General features: G+C 41.7%; 1 protein-coding gene across 3 annotated transcripts in view; it reads right to left on the bottom strand.

Moving 5' to 3' along the window:
- The window catches only part of ZNF609 (zinc finger protein 609), an 87,356-nt gene that overhangs the window by 4,361 nt on the left and 61,951 nt on the right, over nucleotides 1-21,044 (bottom strand). For all 3 annotated transcript variants that reach the window (XM_088148488.1, XM_088148489.1, XM_088148490.1), the window contains 7 exons: nucleotides 19,803-20,028; nucleotides 8,985-9,072; nucleotides 5,828-8,204; nucleotides 3,897-4,263; nucleotides 2,488-2,663; nucleotides 1,982-2,192; nucleotides 332-410 (listed from right to left, as the gene is read on the bottom strand). In XM_088148488.1, coding sequence (XP_088004614.1) covers nucleotides 337-410; nucleotides 1,982-2,192; nucleotides 2,488-2,663; nucleotides 3,897-4,263; nucleotides 5,828-8,204; nucleotides 8,985-9,072; nucleotides 19,803-20,028 — 3,519 coding nt within the window. In that variant the 3' untranslated portion in view covers nucleotides 332-336. The remainder of the gene's footprint in view (nucleotides 1-331; nucleotides 411-1,981; nucleotides 2,193-2,487; nucleotides 2,664-3,896; nucleotides 4,264-5,827; nucleotides 8,205-8,984; nucleotides 9,073-19,802; nucleotides 20,029-21,044) is intronic.

Raw genomic sequence — 21,044 nt, 5'->3', positions numbered from 1 at the left:
GGAAGCCAGAAGTGATGGTAAAGACATCTGGGATATAATAATGTGGGAATGAACATAATTCCATGGAACAGCAGGTAGCTATCACCTGTACCACATATGGGCTCTTTACTTAGGTCTTCACCACAAGAAAGTAAGCAGCTTCCATAAGCCACTTTATATTGCCAGTCCCCTCCAGTTTATTTGGTTACAAGCAAACAAACTTTATAGTTGGGCCTCTTCCTAGGATCTGAACTGTTGTTCTGCTGAAGCCAGTAATGAAAGCATCTACTGGAACCACCACCCTTCATTCCTCCCCACAGCCACCGAGGCAGATGTGTTGGGACCTCCTTACCATTTTCACCTTCGGGGCGGGGGATACAGGGAAGGAGCAGAACCTTGCTGACTGGCAACAATGGCTGTAGATGAAAGACCTGCAGGGGAGCAACATCACAATATACAATGGAACATAAGTGTTTAGGAGGCAGAGATGATAAGGCAGTCTTCAACACAGTACAAGGCTCAAATTCATATTGGAGGCATTTCACAGTGGCTGGAGAGAAGCTTCAAAAGTTGGGCAAGGAGGTAATATCTGTGAAAATCTGACAGGAAGTCAGGAAGTCAGCAAGTTGCAAGGGCTGTTGGGTTTTGCCAGAATTTCAGATCATAACTCCCAGCAGTTCCTGGATTGGGAGGCTCTACTCTCACTTACTCATGTCCTGGTCATCTCCCAAATGGATTGCTGTAATGTGTTCTACATGGGGCTGTCCGTGAAGAGCATCCGGAAGCTTCAGCTGGTGCAAAATGCAGCTGCACTGGCAGTTACGTGTGCTTGTTCAGTGCACGTTACACTTCTGCTCTGCAAGCTGCACTGGCTGCCAGTCTGCTGGGTTCAATTCAAGGGCCTGGTAATAATCTATAAAGCCCTACATGGGATGGGGCTGGATTACTGGGGGGACCGCCTCTTCCCATGTCAGACCTTTGACATAATCCAGACAAGTGCTAACAACACTACCTTTATTATATCGTTACAGTAACAGAATTTTGCAAGTCTGAAAGCACATCTCTCTTCCTTTGCCTTTACTTTCAAGTGAACTATGGGGGGGTCCCTTCTGAGGTGCTTTCCACACCCCCATTCCTACTGTAGCCCAAGATGTCTCTTATCTGACTGTTGCCCTGGCTGCAGCTCTTCCTCCTCTCTAATGGTATGTGGGAATGACCTTGGGAAACAGAGCAAAGAGATGCAGCCAAGGGAATGGTCAAATAAAAGGCAGCTGAGCCTGCAGCAGGAATGTAGGCAGGGCAAAAGGCTCAGAAGAGACCCTCCCTAGTTTCTTGGGCTGTAAACAGGACGGGGAAGAGATATACTTCCAGGCTTGCAAGATTCTGTTAATGTAACCTTACAATAAAGTAGGATTAGCTAATCTGGCCATGTTTCCTGTCTGGTCTACCTTGCAAGGCTGACATCCTCCTGTCTCTCAAGGATATTTCCACAGACCATTATACCCTGGTTACATCTACCTGTCCCATCAGGTCTGGCAGAAAGGGCATATTACGGGTCCCGTCAGATTAATCACCTGATGGGACCCAGGAGGACAGCCCTTTTCTTCTGTAGCCCCCGCCCTTTGAAACATCATCCCCCTGGAGGTTCAGTTGGCCCCAACCCTGCTTGCCTTTTAAAAGGCTCTAGACATGGCTGCGTCAATGGGCCTGGGGATCTGCTTATGGTTTAGAGTCTGCTAGATGGTTATATTGATTGATCCATGACCTGTACTTGCCTGCTTTTTGGTTTTAATTATTTTTTTATTTGCTTTTAAGGGTTTTGTTTATTGGTTGTGTTATTTGGTTGTTTTTCACTATGTGAGCCATCCAGAGTCACCAATGTCAGGCGGGTGGCTATACAGATGGAATAAATAAATAAATAAAAATACTGTCTTTGAATTTGGAACCCTGACCCGCTCTCCCAAATAACACCCCTCTACAGAAATACCCCATCTATTCTCACCTGTTGCATAGGGCAGGTTATACTGGGCTGGGAGCAACGAGTAGCCCAAGTGGTGATGATGGTGATGCGTAGACATCAAACGCTGTGAAGGAGAGGAGCGGGGCCGGTCAACACTTCTCTCAGCACCACTGGCTCCCCCTACACCACTGCAGCCTGCGTTGCTTCCTCCTACCCCACAGCCACCGCGCTCCTGAGAGGCCTTCTCACTTATCTGTAAAGTAACCAGAGAAACAGACATGTTGAAGCCCAAGTGTGACTCGGCAAGGAATGGCAGGCTGTCCCGGCCAGATTTTGTGTTGTTGCCTTGCAGCTGTTGATTGGATTTCTCCAGTCACTGCAAACACTCTTTCACATTAGGCGGCATAAATGCTCCAATCATGAGACACTGAGTAGCTTACAGTCCTAGTACAACAGGTTAAAATACAACAGGATCCAAAAGAGGAGAGCCACAGGTTCCAGGCCCAGCGCTGAGAACTGGTTAGTGCAGAACCATGAATAGGACTCACCGTTGGGGATTTGCTCTTGTAGTGGCTGGCGTGCTGCTGCAAGATGTCTAGGGCCTTGGATTCGGAGCTGGATTTGCAGCCGATAATAGGACTAGCTCGAGATTTTTCACTCTCCTCGCTTCCAGAGGATTTGCTGCCGTATGGGGAGAACGAGTAGCTGGAGGGAAGGTAAGAGCCTGTGGGAGAGATGCCAGTCAGCATTTCTACCCTCAGTTTATCAGAAGAGCCAGCCGTTCAAAGAAACCAACTGACATCATACATCTTCTACAGGGAAAAGATGAGAAAAGGGAAGGGACTGACTCAGAGACTTGGCAGTAGGAGACGTTTAGGACTAGATCTAGCAGAAGGTGTCATTCCACCCAGACATCTTGTTTTATATTCCTAGATCATCATCAGCTGCTAAGACAAACGTATCAACTTCAAGTGCCTGGAAGATGAGGTTGTTTTTTTTAATCTATCCCTAGTACAGGACTATGTGCTTTGGGAACACCTAAAATGTACACACAGAACACAACAAAACTATCTATTCCTTCTAGTCTCTTTAAATCTCAATTTAAATTTACAGTTGTTAAACTCACCTTTGATGATAACATTGTAAAATTTTGATAAGTCTGTTTCTTTTATTAATATGCTAGAACATTTGTTTTTCACTATTTAAAATGAAAGGATAACCTTAAAGGAAACCTTTGAAATAACACTTGTGTACTCATCCAACAGCAGTAACTTCTTCAAAATGTAAGACATCAAGAATGAACAGGACTACATACACATTATTACAGAGGTTCTCCCCTGGAAAAGCCACACAAATTGCCAGCCTACCCCCATTATTCTGAAAGTAAGGCATTTTGGATACAGTGGAACTAACTTCTATATTAGACTCCCGATGGACTTGCTGATCAAATCCATAAGCCAGTGTTTCTCAAAGTGTCATCTGAGGACCACTGGGGGGTCCCCCAAGACCTCTCAGGGGTCCATGAAATCCAAACTATTTGCCAGCCTATGTTGAAAAATAATACAGTATTAAAAACCCATCCAACAATTGTGAGAAACTTTAATGGCAGTGAATGTGTTCATTTTCATTTTTAATATGGTAAATATCGATAAATATAACCCATACAAACGAAAGTCCTCTTGGGGTCCTCCATGATTTTTAAAAGTGGGAAGGGGTCCTGAGAGAAAAATGTTTAAGAAACACTGCCATGAGCAACATAAAGGGAATTCCTTATTCTCTGCATCCTGACGTTGTTAGATACCCAACTATATCAGTCTGAGCAAAATTCCCACAATGTCCATTTTATTCTGAGGATGAAAATCGGCAGCTCTTCCCTCAGAAGCACATCAGAGCCTTCCCTCTTTATGAATGACAGAAATCACCTGTACTTCCAGGGTTCCCTTTCAAACCCCCATACCTGGGTAGTTCTGCATCATGACTGTTGGCATGGCACGATAACTGGGATGGTTGGGGTCATACGACTGACTGTAGGAGTAGCCATGCATGTATGGGATGTAGGACTGATGCTGGCTGAGGGGGGAGGACACGGGTACATGCGTGCCAGATCTGGCTTCTTTTCCCACTAAGCGTGAGTCCTCGCTGGAGGGCATTTTGCAATCAGAGTTGGTGCTCTCTTTCCCATCTTCCTTCACAATGGATTCTTTACCACGACTCCTCTCCTCCTTTAACTTTCGCTCCCTCTCTTCCTTCCACCGCTCATCCTCTGTTTTGATGTCAGGATATTTAGCAGGGTAAACATACGTCCACATGCGGGGCTCGGCTTCCTGCAGCAACGTAGAGTTGAGTCAGTCAGGTGATTAGCAATTCCACAGCCAGAGGTCACCATATTTGAAGCTGTGGGAACCTCAAGTGGAGTATTTAAAAACAAGAGTTCCTGGAAGCAATTATATACTCACATGGATTCCTCCAACCCTACAAAAGCTTTTGCCTCTGGGTCTTTCAGCCTTTTTATCTCCCATTCAAATCCCTCTCCAGAGCACCGCATAAAATTCACCAAAAATCTTAAATTCTAGTTACACTAACAAGCAGAAGTAATTGTTCATTATTTATTCTTCATTTCTATTGAATAATATTACTTAATTTATTACCACAGGCCTACTTTATTAAGACTGAGCAGCAACCTAAGCAGATCTCTTTCACAGTGAGATAGCCCAGCTTTCAAAGTAATGATCAAAATAAGAAAAAGGCTACCCAACTCTTATGCCTCACTACTCTCCCGCTGTGTGCATCCCAAAATGATAGCTCCCCTTCAGCTATTCTTGCAGAGGAGCCGCAGGGCAATTCATTTAGAGCTGGCAATGGCACCCCTAATTCATGTGTTTTTGTCACACAACTCCTTAGTACTTGGCTTGGGTATAAATAAGAGACAGATGCTCCCAAAGGCCTGAGAACACCAAGAGGGGATAGAAATAGGAGGAGAGGTGCAATTTCATTTGGGGTATCCCTCCCCAATTCTGTAGAGAATTTTCTGCTGCACAGCACTGTATAATACAGCTCACAAAAAGCCAAGTGGTGCAGAAGCAGCTGAATTAATTCCAGCCTAGGAACATGCAAGATACTGCAACTTGCACATTGCTTTCCCATATTCTCGGCAATTCTTCATTGTTGTGATAGCTTATCACTGAGCCAGAGATCCCTGCAAATTCTCTTTAACAATACGACATCTGAGCCACTGCAAAACTGAGGTGGTCTAGAAAGATTGAGCAATATGGTATTCACTAATTGATACTTGAAGACTGAATTCTCTTTTCCAGCTTGTGCCACCATACTGTTTATTAGTAAAGCAAAACAACTTTAGCTCCAGCATTTAGCCCGTGCAACACTCTTTGTCTCCTATAACTGGCTAGTGCAAGGGAGTATCTAAACGTTGCTCTCTTGAAACAACCAGACACCCTGTATTTTCTGCCCTTACTGTATAGAGAACAGGAAAGCTGTTCCTCACTAAACATTTTGGAGACCAGAAGGAGATATCAGTGACCCAAATACCCTATATTAATCCATGAGGTATTAAAGGTTGATTTGGCTGTCCAAAGATCAAATGTTAATGCGGGGGGGGGAATGATTAAACACTGTCCAGGGTAAATTAAACATCAACAAATCTGAATCAATCAACTATAATTGCATTAGCCATACATATTTTGGCAGAGATTCCAAGATCCAGAAACCTGGGAAACCAAACAAGCATCAGTTAGGGTTAATTAATTAATTAATTAATTAATTAATGCTGTTTTCATTTCCTCTTCATTTAGCTTTTTGGACCCAGAAATTAGCCACTTTGATGATCGCTCTCCCCAGTTCAACCACCCCAACATCCTCTTTCCTATTTACCTGTCTGTACCAAAGTACCGGATCCACCTCAGCTTGCCGGCCACAGTCCAAACCTGCCTTTGATTCTGCAGTCTCTTTTCCAAGATGGCTTTCACTTAATTTTCCCTTGAGGCCTTCTATAGTTTGGCCTTGGAGTTTTGAGGAGTCCTCCAATTTTGGGATAATGACTGACTTGGTCACATCGGTGCCTTGATCCTTGGTCTTATTTAGTCCAGGTTTGACCAAGTCAGTTAAGCTGGGTGCTTTGGTCAGAGTGGGTGGGAGAGAAGTCTTCTGCTTCCACTCCTCCTTGAGTCCCACCTCTCTCTCCTTCAGCCCCAGGTCTACTTTTTTGTCCAGCCCACGCTGCTGCTGCTGCTCCAGGCTCTGGCGCTGCTTTTGCTGATCTTCATACTGCTGCCGATAGGTTGGGTTAGTGCTGAGCAAGTGGGCATGGTAGCCTTGCTCGCTGTAGCCATAGGGAGGCACATAGGCATATTGGTTGTAGTAGAGCGACTGCATGTACATATTGGACCTCTGCTGTATGACAGATGGCTGCTGGCTCGAGGGGCCCAGCTCTGCCTTCTTCTCCTCACAAGCCTCATTCTTCACCTTTACCTCTGGGCTTGGTGGCTCTTCATCTTTCTTCAACTTCAGGGCCTGACTATCTATGGAAGTTGGGTTGCTGGGATTAATGGGGCTGGGACTTGATTGTGCATAGCCTGGTGAATAGTAAGCCTCAAAACCTTGGTAATAAGGAGATTCCTTGTTTTGAGGCTGAGAGGGAAAGAGGGCTTTTTTGGCCCCTTCCTTGGCAATCTGATCAGGGTCCTTTACCTTCATGCTCTCCAGCTTCCCTTCACCATCCTCCCCTGCATCTGAGATGTCAGAGTAGGCTGGGCTATTCGTTTTCACAGAGCTAGCTTCAGCCCCATTTTGGGTGACCACATGAAGTGGAGTCATGGGCTGTGTGGGTGCTGTACTATCTAGCCGGCTGCCCCCCCCAATGGATGGGCTTGGGGCATTGTCAGTGAAACTGTAGATTTTATCTGCCTCGGCCTTGATGCTGGCAAGGCGACTCTGGTGGGTGTCAGAGGAACCGTTCAGAAGGCCCTCTCCCTTAGCCCCAAGATCACTGGGCTCACCCCGGAAGGGGCTCTTGCCTTCCTCAGCCCGACACCCTTTCCCAGGAGTCAAGGGACTCTCCACTTCCTTGGATTCTTTTTTCTTCTTGTCCTTCTTTTTCTTGTCCTTGACGGGGGTAAGCGTTGGGCTGACTGTGAAAGGCTCACCCATTACGGTTGGCTTAGGCTGAATAGGCTTTAACTGGGGGCTGTTAGGCATGGCCTGAACGACTGTAGTCGTGAGACCTGTGGAGGAGCCAGGGCTAGTAGCAGTGAATGTGGCTGCCTGGAAAGTATAGATCTGAGGTGGAATGGCTGGTGCTATAGGTCGGGCAGACTTGATGCTCTTTGAAGTTATCTTCTCGGGCTTGATGCTAACTAGCTTTTTAGTCTTTTCTTTGTCACTGGTCCTCTTCTCCACTGAGTCAAAGCCATCATTGCTTGTCTCATCAGGTACCAAAGGACCATCCTCAGAACCATCATTGGAAAGAGCACCAGAATCAGGATCTCCTTCAGCACCTAATTTCTTCTTGCAAGCAGCTTTGAGATTGAACTTGTTTGACGATGAGGGACTGTGTGGTTCTATCAGTCGCACTTTAGGAGTAGTTGAACGGGCTGGTGAAAGAGAGCCCTTCTGGCTAACAGAAGCACCATTGCAGCTGCTCAAATCAGCTGGAAGAGATGATTCCTCTCCATACTCACTATCCCCATCGGCCTCAGGCTTGCTGTCATCATCAGTGTGTGCATGGGCCTGATGATACTTGAGCCCATTAATGTGCTTGTATTTTTTGCTGCAGTTTGGATGGGGGCAGTCAATGAGTATAGGAGAGGGGCAGTTCCTATCCAAAATGGCAGGTTCTACTTTGATGGCTGTCGTGGCTACTGCTGCAGCTGCTGCCGCCGCCACAACTAAAGGTGTAGCCGTTGAGCCCATTGAGTTTGTGCGAACACGTTTGCTTCCCTTTGAGTCCTCAGAACTGGAATTCACTTCCATATCAGAGAGGGGCTTGCTTTTTCGCTTGGTCACTGATGAGGGACTGGCCTTGACCTCCTCAGAAGTGCCACTGGGTGGGAGGCGGTGCTCTGAGGAGTTCTGGCTGCCTCGGCGTCCCTTGCTGTTGGTCCCTGCCCGAGTCTTGCTACTATTGCTGGTCCCTTTGGTATCCGAGGCGGTTGTGCTTTCGGTCATTGGAGGGTTGCTGTTGGGACGCACACGCTTGCCTCTCCCTCGACCATTCCGCATCTCCAAGTCACTGGTAGGAGAGTCACAGAATCTAGGAGGTGGCAGAGCAGAACTTAAGAATAAACACTGAGTTTAGCCCTCAAGCCATTCCCTCTCTCTGCAACTGGCTCCCTTGGGAAAGTTTCCCCCATAGCTAGAATGCTAGCACCAAAGCACCAGGTTTTCTGTGCTTCTCTGCAAGACTCCAATACGTACTAACTGGGTGTCCCTGAAGTAAAATAGAAAGAGACAGCAAGAGATTTCTAAAGAAGTAAATGTGGGGCATGATTTTAGGGGTTCTTTTATAAAACCTGGGAATCCTGGTTGCTTATACTAGGCAAGCTCAAACCTGGGTTTTCCAGCTTTTAATACCTTATCTCTAGCATTCAAAGATAAAGAGAGGTTTCAGAATAAGCACAGCTCCCATCTGACACAAGTTGCACAATCCGTTATCTAATCTCTCCCCACTCCTTTTAGTAATTCAATAAAAAGTAACACAATAGTTCAACTGTCTCAGCTGAGACACAACACTGGTTGGTTTCCTAGGTAGAAGTTGCCTCATCAATTTCCTATGTGAAAATGAGAAAGCTGACTACCAGAGGCAAGTTTTCTTCAAAAACTGTAGTTGCCTGAGTCCTTATGTCACACTGATTAAAAAAAGAGGTGGATTATGACATATGCTGCAAGGGGAAGAAAATGCACAGTATGACAGTCTCTCAATGCTCCTTAAAATTAGAGTATCTTCTCTAGCAGACTCTACCCATGGCCTGCAGCTCATGAATGAGCATATAATATCAGCACACAGCAAGAGAGTCTTCATCTTGTATTTTACCTGGGTGGTGCCCAATCATGTTGTGTACAATCCAATAGTGTCCCCACGTAAGTCTTGTTCCTCCAGGTAACATTCACCACCAGCATGCCTATGAGGGGGAAGAAGGGGATTGTGAATACCCAGGTCTTTCGGGGCAGTAATATTTTCCCATCTTTTCCCACCATTCTCAACTACAATACAAAAATATCCTGCTAAACAAGTCAGAACAAGTGTGGGTGGTGACTAAAATTCTATGTAGTTCACTAAAATCTATTCTCTGTAGCTAAGTGAGCAGGAGAACTTAGACAGTATTTGCTTTGGGCTTTGTAACTACTTACTTCTTTGACATATGAAGATCTTCCCCGCTCTAAAAGCTACTGATTGCAAAATCTACAGACAAGACTCATAATATTGTTGAGCTTTGCTAAACATAAGACCCTTTTGTAATAATGTCAAGAAAATGGCAAAGATATAGTCACTAGGAATCAATTTTGATTCAAAAGCATCTTTACCCATTATTTTTGATGAGGGTAACATAAAAAGAGTTGTGTTTGCTGAAGCCAAAGGCCAAGCTGGTCCAGCAATTTCTTTCACTGTGGTCAATCAAGTGCCTTTGGGAAGTTCACAGAACACAATAGCACCTTTCTACAATAAAGCAACTGGAAGTGAGGAACACTATCACCAATCCTTAAGATGTTATATGGTCACCATATCTACTAATTATAGTGGGTTTTGCAGATTGCTTGTCCTGTTACAGACTTAGATTACAATGATCACTTAGATATCTGCTGTATATTCTTCTCTGCAGTGACACCTGTCCTCTGCATTACTCCAGAGTTGTCTGACATGTCTTTTAGGCACCTGTTAAAGACTTGTCTTTTCACTTAGGCTATGTGGATGAAGATTGACTTTTTCCCCTTTCCTTCAATTCACTTTGTAATATCTTTTTTTAAAAAATAATTTTTATTGAAAATTTTGATTACAATAGTACAAGCAAATACAAACTAAACTCAGAGAGAAAAAGAAAGAATAAAAAGTGCAAGGAGAGAAAAAGAAAACAGAAAAAGGAGAAAGTAAGGAAAATATTTAAAGAAGTGACTTTTAATCTTAATCACAAGTATAAACAAACTTAATAACTCTTCACCCCCATAAGGTTACAAAAAATATCTCTTCTTCCCATAACCAATCCCTTATCCATATGCAATTCCATAAATCAGCAACTTTTGAGTCCTGGTGTCAGCAAAAAGTCTGTAAAAGGTTATCAGCGCTTTATAGAAACATGTCTTATTTTAATCTTGGTCAAACAAACCAACTTTGTATTCCTTCCTTTTACTTCTAACAATCCTGATTTTTAATTCATTCAGATGTTGTTGTAGGATTTGATCTCTCTTCAATTTTTCTTTTTCCCATCCCAAAGGCTTCTTCGAAGCTTTAGCAAACCTTTTTTGTAAATCCAAAAAGTCATTATCTAGGTCATTCTCTTGGTTTACCATTTGTATTTCCACTTTAATTTTCAAGGCTTTAACTAACTTCTTTTGTATATCCAGTAGAAAGTCATTCTTATCCAGGTCATTCTCTTGGCTTGTCATTTGTGTTTCCACTTTACTTGTCTTCTCTGTCTTATAATCCACACTTTTTTTATTTTCCAGTATTGCTGGTTCTAATATTTCTACATCAGACAATATTTCTTTCACCTCTTTATCCTGTAAATCTCTCAAAATATTCTTTCACATCTGTCATTCCTTCGTTTACATCTTTTGAACATAGTCTAGTCACAGAAGCAGACATTATAGCTACTAGTTTATGACCCCATTCTTCAAAAATCTCCTGGACAGTTCAAATGTTATAACATTTTGTGTCATTTTGTAAATTCTAGTACTAACCAAAAACAAAGGGCAAGCCTTCACTTTTTCCCCCTTTTCTGCCTGGAATCTTTAGTCCCCTCTAGTGTCCAGTCTTGAATTTCTGTTATGACTCAGGATAAACAAAAAAATTTAGTTCCCACGAAAAGCTGTTTATTTATATAATTATTTCCAAGACCTTATAGTAAAAGTCCTACTATTCCAAATTTATCTGGTCCCTTAATTAGTTTATAACTTTCTTGGATATGAGCCTTATTTAGCTTTTTGCCATTTATTTCCAATTCTTTAAATTTTTAAGTTTATAGTTAATTTTTCTTTTATTCAAGAATGAAGATAAACTCATCAGATGGCTTTTCAAACTTGTCATTTTGAAGATTTCTGTTAGCCTTAAAATAAATAGGTAATTTCTGAAAATGTTTAGAAAGAGAGATTAGTGAACCCAGTGTCCTTTAAAAGGCTCTGCTGCGGCTGAGAGCATGATGGCCTCCTTTGACTCCCAGTGCTCAAACCCGTAGAAAACCTCTGTTCTGCAGTCTCCTCATGAGAAGCTGCCATCCAGAGCACATGCAGGTAATCTCTCATCCTCGCCTCATCCAGAGAGGTTCTGTAGGGCCAGTCTACTTGCTGGTTCTTCAGTTTTTGCTGCAGTCGTTGTCTCTGCTCATTCAGATTCCTGCCAGTTCCTTCCCAGAAGTCCCTCACTTTGTAATTCTCAATGCCTTTTTATATTTATTTTTATTTTAGTATTGTATTTTATTATTTGCATCCTGCTTTAAGGTAATTACAGGGGAAACTGACCTAAAATGTACTAAATGAGTAAAGAATAATTGATGGCTTTATTTAACTTGAATGGTCTAATCCTGTGTTAAAGGTGTCAGGTTGACAGTCCTCACTGTCACACTATGTTTAAGAGCATTCCTAGAGTCTGAGAAAGAAAAAGGAGTTTTTCAAAACATGGCCAAAGAGGGCCAGAGAGACATTTCACCCATATCTCTTAAGCAATGTATCAGCCAATCTGTCCAGGAATGTGTGAGAAAGAGGATCAAACAGCTCACAGAAATCTCACCTTAATATACTAATAAATAAGGGCTGGTGTATACTTAACTACTTTCCAAGATTTTGTAACTTAACTCCCTTTCCTTGGCATGAAACCTGATTGAGACTCTAGTTCCCTTGGCTGTTCACTGCTATTAAAGGTATGACACAAAATAGCCATGTACTGTGTGAAAGACATTTTATCTGTCCTAAATTCCCCAACATTCAGTTGCACTGGCTAAGCACTTGCTCACTTTTTTTGCCATGCCCAAACTCTGTAACCTCTTTTCACTGCAGAGCTGGTTTCAGCCCCTCTGATCATTTTTGCTGCACACTTTCCAGATCTACAATACTCTTCTGGAGGTGCAGGAATCAGAGCTCTGCACAGTAATCCAAGTGTGTTGTAATACAGCTTTGAGTAAAGACATTATAATATGGACAGCTGGGCCTCACCAATGTGAAATCTGATTAGAAGTCATACACTTTCATTAAGCAGTCATTCACACCAGCTTAGTACCCAAAAGTGGATATATGCCAAATATATCAACTTTACATTGTTTTCACTGAAGTGCATTTGTCTGGATACATTCTTTTGGAACTCTTTATTGTTCCTTTTTTGTTTTAAGCACTGTAAATAAGTTGGTATTGTCAGCAAAACTTGATCACACAAAGTAGTAAACCAGAAGGGAGATGCAAATAATCCAATGTACAGTACAAATGACAATACAATCATATGTTCCAATTCAGAACAGAGAAACGAGTCCAAAATCCAAAACTCAAACAAGATAGGGTGCTATGTTTTCATGATAATGGTAACCATATACCTGTTTTCTCCATACAATCTTTTACATCCTTGTCTTAAAAAAGAGAACACATTTTGCTACTCCAATAAATTTGCTGGAGTTTCATTTATCCCCTTCCTCTAATTGTGCCTCTCTTCTCTCTCCCAGTTAAGGCTGGGGAAAGTGGTATCATGTATGACTCTGCTTTTCTTTATTCAGTTCCTAGCAACATCTCTTCTCTCTTCACAGTGAGTCAAACCAGTTTTTCAATGTAACATGATGATCAGTCCAGTTTACAGTAGACTACTTACATTTCTCTTGTGGTTTGCCATTCTGTGATAACTGCAGTTGGGGGTGTGCTTCTGCTGTAGTGGATCAGCAAAACCTGCCTTTATTGCTCACACACTACCTCCAAATCATTTTTGAACTGGTTAAAAACCACCAGTCCCAAGCCAGCATGGACTTTTTATATCCCTCCATTCTGAGAAGCAATTGTTGAATCCTAGTCTTCTTTTCCTACTATTTGACTAGCTACTGTTCATAAGAGGGCCTGAATATTATGCAGGCCTATTCAAGTTATGGTCTCTACAGTTAGGGTACTAATCAATGGGCTAATGGAAGAAATAATCTGACCTCCTTCCATAAACAGTGTCCTATGTTCTTTTGGTGCAAGTATACAAATAACAGTTACATGTATGACATTCATCTATCTTCTATATTGATCAAGAATCAGAACTAGTTTGGTCTCATAATGAAAGATGACAAGCATCCCCAGCCTCAAGTTTCCTGTTACTAAAAACTCCAAATAATCCTATTTTACATTTTACATACGTGATACTGTATGTTAAGATCCATATATTGAAAACTAGTTTTCATGGGAGCAATTTTATATGAAATAAACACATCTATTTACTGCTATCAATCATGTACACTTAGAATTTGGATTTCTATGCTGAAGATTATGAACAGGGTCTTCATCAGAAAACAATTATACTCTATAATATCAGGCCACTAGCAGAATTTAATTCAAATAGATATTCCTTCCAACGATTACCTGTCCTGATTATTGTATCACAAAATCACAGCTGCACTTCTGCAGCTCCTAAGATGCATCTCATGCAACAAAGTGGGGAAGCAATGTGGCCAAATCTCTAACTCTTTGGGGAGACCAGGGACAGCTACTTAAAGTGGGAAGAATACAGAAACAATCTAGAATGGTAGGATCAGGAGCACATACTTCAGTCATAGCCTCTATTTTCCAGAAATCACACATTTCATGTTATTGAAAACGAGTATCTCTCTCAAGCCAAATTCTAGTCTGGACCACAGAATTCTCTTTCTTTGGACAAAGATCTTCCAAGATATAGAAAACTGATACTAGCATGTTCTGATATTAGCCAAGACAAGAGAATAGAAACAGAAAGGAAACCACATGAACTAGAGCAACTTCAGGAAATAACATAAAACAAAAGCAAGTTGGACCATGTTCAAAACACAGAAAAATAGCCAAAGTTGTTTTGTATGCTTTCAAATGTCTAGAAAATGTCTGTATTTTATCCCACCCAAAAGCATCATGTCTGTTAACTCATACTCATTCATACTTTGATAGGAAGTTACTGTGTCTGTTCAACAGCTGATGATCTCCAGTCCCCATTAGCCCAATAAGAATGGCCGACTATCAGAAATGACAGGAAGGTTATGTTAACATGGCTGTAACTTAAAGATCATGCTACCTACAGTTTCTATAGATATTTCCTTACAAGTTGCAAAAGTTCATTTTGCAGCGTTTGACTGGAAAGACAATGGGAAATTATTCCTTCCTAATGACGCAAAGCAATGGGCCTACAAAATGGTATTTATAATTTATACAGAAAGCAAGCTCACAATATGTGGTGTTACGTATCAAGTGTGCTTATAACACATGCTTGCACATCAAATGCAAGATTAACTATCAAAGAATTCTTCATGGTTCAAAGACAAAATTCTCTTTAGCCCCACTTCAGGCAGGGCTATACCCAAATTCTAATGTAGCAAAGAGAACAGTGATATAATTTGGGTACTGGGTAGTTGGAGTTGGAATCTTAAGTTCTATAATACTAGTATGGACTTGGGGATGGGGGGAGAGACAAATGTGGCAAATCTTATTTTTGCTCTGGAAGTGGCTTAGATGGGGGGTAAACAGATTTTTCCTCTCCATTCACCCTGTCTTCCTTAGAGAGCTCGTCTTGCTGATTCGTAGGCTGCCAAGATGACCTTCCACTCATCCTAATATCTCTCTCTCTACTTTGGAATCTGTCTTCCTGCAGGTGTCAGCATCATGCAGGAGGCACCAGCTTTTCAAGGCAAGACTGCTTTGTACAGTTTCATGCTTAGGCTTCACACACTGCTTTCCTGCAGAGCCTTACAAGTTAATTGTGTGGCAATGCGCCAGCAGCTGCTTCCATCTCAGTGCTGGCAGGTCAGATTAGGAAGGACGTCCTGGCAGCTTGCCTGCTGCCATGATCACAGGAGAAAGATGAAGAGCTCTGTAAAGCAGAGACCTCAGTGGTGGTTGAACTGCCCCCCTTCCTTTGCCTGCTGCTCTGGCAACCAAACAAAGCACAAGACTAATTGTAACTCCTGCCTGACACACCGTGTCCTAGATTTAACCTATCTCAATCAATCATGCACACACAGAGGGGGAAAAAATCCCTCCCAGCAAATAAATACAGAATTATTTTATGAAATGGAAGGTGATTTGCAAAGCAGCCTTTTACCCTGTCTGCCTTTGAAGAACCACCACCTTTGCTGGAGAAAAAAGCAGGGGGAGAGAAGGGGAAGAGCCATTTCCTGCAAGCGCTAGCATTTTGGGGCCAACTATGACTGCCACATTCAGAATAATGATCCCGACAGTTTATTTAAAACCTACTAAGTTGTGGTGGGGACTCTGCTTTTTTATGCTTTTAAAGAGCACTTTGTAAAGCAAGCCAGAATAAAAACTTGATGTTAATAGGGCCAAAAAGGTATAACTGGTCATCCAAAAAACAGGCAGTAGTTCCACTGCCGAGCCAGAATTCTTTGGGTTGGTACCTGCTGGTCTGATCAGAGTTTCCAAACTGCAGCCATTTTATCACTGGGCTGTTCAGGGAGAGAATACTATATCCATTTGGTATTTTCAAACCAAAAATCTACTGCTTTCCTACATAATTACAGTTATGTACCTGTAACTCAGCAACTGCTGTGGTATTCAGGCATGATCTGTCAAAGAACCACTTCTCATGGGAGCATAAATTTGCCCAAAATGCAAGTGGCCATTTTATTGGAAAAACTTTCTTTTTACCTTGTGCTTCTGTTTGCAAACCAGCATCATTAAGAGTCTTAATGAACCAATCGGATCACTTTGTCAATATTGGGAAAGTTCAAGAGGATTTTATTTCCTTTTTATTTAAAGGAAAAACATTTGCCTCTGATGTCACTCACATTTTTTCTCTCTTTTTTTAAATATAAATTTCATTTGCTTGTTTCAACCTTGGCAATTTTGTTGGGTTTTGCACCTACTGGACTGCAAGCCTAGAAGTTCAAATTATTATTAAAGCATCTAGCTCTGAATACATGAACATTGTTTATTCAACCCCAGTACTGGACTGGATTATTTCTTCTTCCCCATAAAATAAAAAAAAAAAAAGCCACAGGTCTCCATTGCTACAAAGAGAAATAGTAGCTTGAGAAATGTTATTCTTTCTTTTAAGTATTTTCTTTCACAAATTTTACAGTTTCCCACTGCCTATCACCATTAAACACAATGGAGGTGGGGACGAGGGTTTTATTTAATAAAAAAGGTATTAAAACAGTTCCAACTATGGCTACCAATGCTTTCAAATTGGAATACACTCTCCAATTTGTACACCAAAGCTCCATCACTACTAAGTTTAAGCTCTTGCGGCAGAATTTAATTATGCAAAATTCAAAGGGCTGCTATGAGCTACAATGGCAACAGTCTTCCCCCTTTTCTTTCCACCGGAGACTTGACATAACTGCCTGCCCTCTTTCAGAGAAAATGTATACCTCTCAAAACAAAAAGGAAATATTGCAACCCAGAGTGCTTCTCATCCGCAAGATAAAAGGGAAGGAGAGAGATTTGGAGGAAGACGCTTCTGATGGTTCCTTTGTGCAGCAGCTGCTGTTGCCATGCAGTGATCCTTGTTGCTATGAAGATCTCAGTGTCAGACAATGGGGTTTTTTTAACTGCAAGCCCTAATGCTATTGGCTGAGACATTTCCCAGGTGAGTGGTAATGGTACTTCAAGCCTCAGTCTTTGAAGGTGGCCGAAATGGGTTTGCTTCCAACATGGAGCAGGTCTGGGGACCTTGAAAGCCCCCCTCTTCCATTACTGGCTCCACTCCAGATGGCATTCATCACAATTAAGAGGAAATGGGAACCTGGTGGCTGGCAAGGCAGCGAGTGGAGGGCTGCATTTCAGTATAATTAAATCCATTAATGATCTCAGCAGATCAGAATCACACAGAACAGAATTAGAGAAGCTACTACAAGAGCAATGTCTTAACAATATCCTTACAGTTATTCAGCACAATATATTTCTGTGGAAGGCAGGTGAGCAGAACAAGCAGTACTGTAGCTAGAAGTCTGTTTACTCAGCAGAAAGAGCAGATGGCCATGAAAAAGCTGCCTATGGAGCTGCAAGGACAAGTGCTACAACTTTCACAGAGGTCAATAATTTCTGAAGAGACAAATATAGCTGTTAGGAATTCTGAACCAGTGTTATCTGTGCCCCAGGAAACATTTTCACTTCTTTGCCCTTCTGTGTAACCAGGGGATCCTTTAGACTCAAGGCAAAAAGGGACGAATTCGTTAGTTGAAAACGAACCCTGTGTCTAACATTATGTCTGAACTAGGTCTCTAGGTAAGTAGCCCAACCATGCAAACAGTTGCATTAAAGAATATTCACTTTGCCACTCAAATATTGATGTTGTTAGTGGTACTTGGCACACTAAAGGGAGAGAGAAGAACTAGCAGTTTTTTTCAGTTTCCTGCTTGCTCACCTAGAAAAAAGACTTGCTTGCCACAGACAACAAAAGTAAATGAACAAGGATTGTGGGAATTCTTTAATTGTCTATTTATAAAATAGCCTTTGGTTAGTGAGTGCTACTGGGAGTGTAGACTGAGTGTCTGACACTTTCCCATATACATACTTAATTCATTTAATGGGGAAATTTCAGTGGGTCTTGTGAAATAAGCATGATGGCCACTTCTTGCCTTTTTGCTAACCTGATTTTTTCATTTTGACTTCTACTGATCAATCAAGAACTCCAGGACAGCAAAAGGAATGTGCAAGCTAAAAAGAGATTTGGGATACAGATGAAACGTGCTTGCATGTCAAAAATCAGTTTCTGTGTGCTTATTCTTTAATAAAAATGGCAATTTCCCAATTCCTTTTAGTAATAACTGGAAAGGAAGATATAAATTCCTGGTGTTCACAGATTTGTTTTCTGGCTCAGCATCATACAGCACATAAGAGAAATGCATTCATTTAGCAAAATTGTAAACAATCACCTGAAATCCAAGTACCATTGTTAATTAGGGAGCCAAAATCTTGCCAAATGCACAACTAGAAAACACACACAATGATGTAATAGTTCAGAATTGATCTAAAGGATGCAAAGACTTTGTTGTGAGAGTTATTTTATTTCTGACAGTATGGACCATGCCGTAGCTGGAATAATGTGGTAGACAAGAACTCTGCACATTTACATTTACAACTCTGCAGGCTAAAAATAGTTAAGCTGCAGGAATCACAGAGTAACTCCTAGACAAGATCTGAAATTATAGCTGTTCCAGAAAAGGCTAATGCTGCAAACACATTAGAGATGGTAACAAGCGGCACAGGATGAGTATTCTCTCACTTGCCTCCTGAAGTTGTTTTCTCTGAAACACATGTGGAAGACAGACTAGATACTGATCAGCATACAGACCTTCTTGACAATTTCAGGAGTTCTGGTAGGGTGTCGGAGCTTGGGCTTAGTAGGCAGATGCAAGCACCAGTGTCAAAAGCAGACCAATTTGTCTATGGATTGGGCCTTCCCTTGATCAACAGGTCAGGATTCGATATTTGGAACTGCCACTAACAACAAAGAGAACGCCCACCTAAACTCAACTTGACATTTAAATGAGCTATCAAATGGTGAAAGTAAGAAAACCATGTATGGGCTTACTATCTTTGTTTCATTCTGTCTGGCAGGTTCCCATATTCACTGGAATTTTTTTTAAGTAACAGAGAAAAAGAAAACAATCAATGGAAACCCAAATATAACAGAAAGATGATAAAGCTCAGTGATGAGATAGTTGGTTCTGATCTTTAATCATTCAGCTTCACACAAGCTCCTGGAGATACAAGTGTGCAGGCCAAGTAAGTTTGGAAAGAACATTTGTCAGCATGTCTTTGTCTTTCCAAATTATAACCTCTCAGAATCTGTCAATTCCACTCTGCCTGGCATCATATCAAGATGGATCAGTAACAGCCAAGGATATGCATTTTGCATCTCAGCAAGATGCTTCTTGGTATCATTCTCTCGGAAGATAATTGACTATCTCCCAATTATTACTGGCTCCTTGCCAAGGCAAATCATACCTCTTCAGAAGTTTCTAAATGGGGTAGTTGCATTAATCTCGAGGCAAAAACAAAAAAGAGTTTTATGGTATCTTAAAGACACATTTTTGTGGATCGCAGTCTGCTGAAGATAAAGTGGGAAAGCTGGTGGAAGAGGACACCCGAGCTTATGAAACAAAAAAGGGTACTCATTCATTTTTGAAACGGAAATCAGAGTTTCTCTCCAATTTAGAATATTTATACATCTCACAAACTTCTACACTGTCTCCAAAAGTGCAAATGTTAAAGAGCTTGAACTAAACATTGACTTGGAAAGATGGCTTTAGAAAATATAAAGTTAATACAAGCTTTAAACGAAGGACAGATTCATGAATAAATGAAGCTTCAAATCAATAAATTCATCTTTTTAACTCTAGAACATTGAATAAAACACTGTGCAAGTATACATACATGCAAGAGGTTAAAACTGCAAATTAAAGTGGTGGTATGATCTACTGCATTATATCCATCAAGTGACAAGCACTGGTCTAAAACAAGTATACTAAAGGACACCTACCGTCTTCTGTCTCCTGCCATACGATGCCTTCCAGATTGACACTGGTGCCAGGTTCACAGGGGCCCAAGCACTCTGGTTCAGTAGCTAGTGCCACATCACAGGTGTTCACCCCTACAGAGCGAGTGCGTACCATTATCTGTTCACATGGTGATGAGATATCACTGTTAACAACAGGGACAAGAAGATGCAGGGGTAGCACTGCAGGGGTGGACACGGGAGACTCCATCTGGAAAAATAGAAAATAAAGCAGTCACAACTGATGCATATCTATGAATGAGGGTCCCCTGGGTCCCCCCACCACCTGTATCTTCCCAAACTAGGGCATTTTCACAAGTCCTACCCTTGACCTTATCTTCAGGAGCGGTTGTAAGTAAGTTCTTATCTAATACATTTATCAATGAAGAACAGAATCTTGATATTTTGACTTGGCCATTCTGGCCAGCCATGGAAAAGGCTATAACCTTTTCTCAAGAACACCTCCTCTCAATTCAATACACAAACTTTATCTTTTCTCCAGCACCTGTCTCTGTGCTATGTTTCCAAACCAATGGATATTCATTTGGAGGGAAAAAGGTAAAAATCTAGGCAGACAAGTTTATGCCTGCATTGTACCACCTTAGACTCCAGATAGGATTTTAATATTCCTCCTTGATAACAGGATTCTTACACACAGCAAATTAGCATGATAGGTAAAGACTAACATATAGAACTTTCTCCTTGACATCTAGGTTTTCCATCTGAAGGTACACATGAAAGTCCAATGTGGTATAATCTCAAAACAGAATTTCCACTTCCGCCTGGTTAAGGACTGGGTTTTCCTGTGGAAAAAGCACTTGTACAGCAGATTCTAGTGATTCCCCATCAGCAAGTATCTATACTGTTATTCGCCCAGCCCAGGGAACCAATTCTCATATATAGCAAGACAATCTTGCTGTCCCAATTTAAGCATCCACCAGAGAAAGATAATAGATTTCTAGGTTAAAACATGAGCTGCAGTGTAAGGAAGCTAGCTGCTCACATAAGAGTGCACTCTTCTCATAGAACAAGGCTTCCAATTTGGCTATCATTGTCCCTCACATCATCAGTTAATTCAAGAACTGCATGACATGTCACTCTGCAGTTAAGTGATGGCCTTAGTGTCTCTTGGTAAGTGCAGACACATTCCAGCCAGGGAGATAAAGCCTTCAAGATGTCACTCTGGGAAATCTGCCGGCTTGCTGGAGATCATAGCTTGGCTTTTTG

The sequence above is a fragment of the Python bivittatus genome, unplaced genomic scaffold (genome assembly GCF_059951505.1).
Source record: "Python bivittatus isolate LINGU-HERP-01145 unplaced genomic scaffold, Pbiv_v1 ctg000530_np1212, whole genome shotgun sequence".
Taxonomy (NCBI): Eukaryota; Metazoa; Chordata; class Lepidosauria; order Squamata; family Pythonidae; genus Python; species Python bivittatus.
This window is presented reverse-complemented; position numbering and strand designations above follow the sequence as displayed.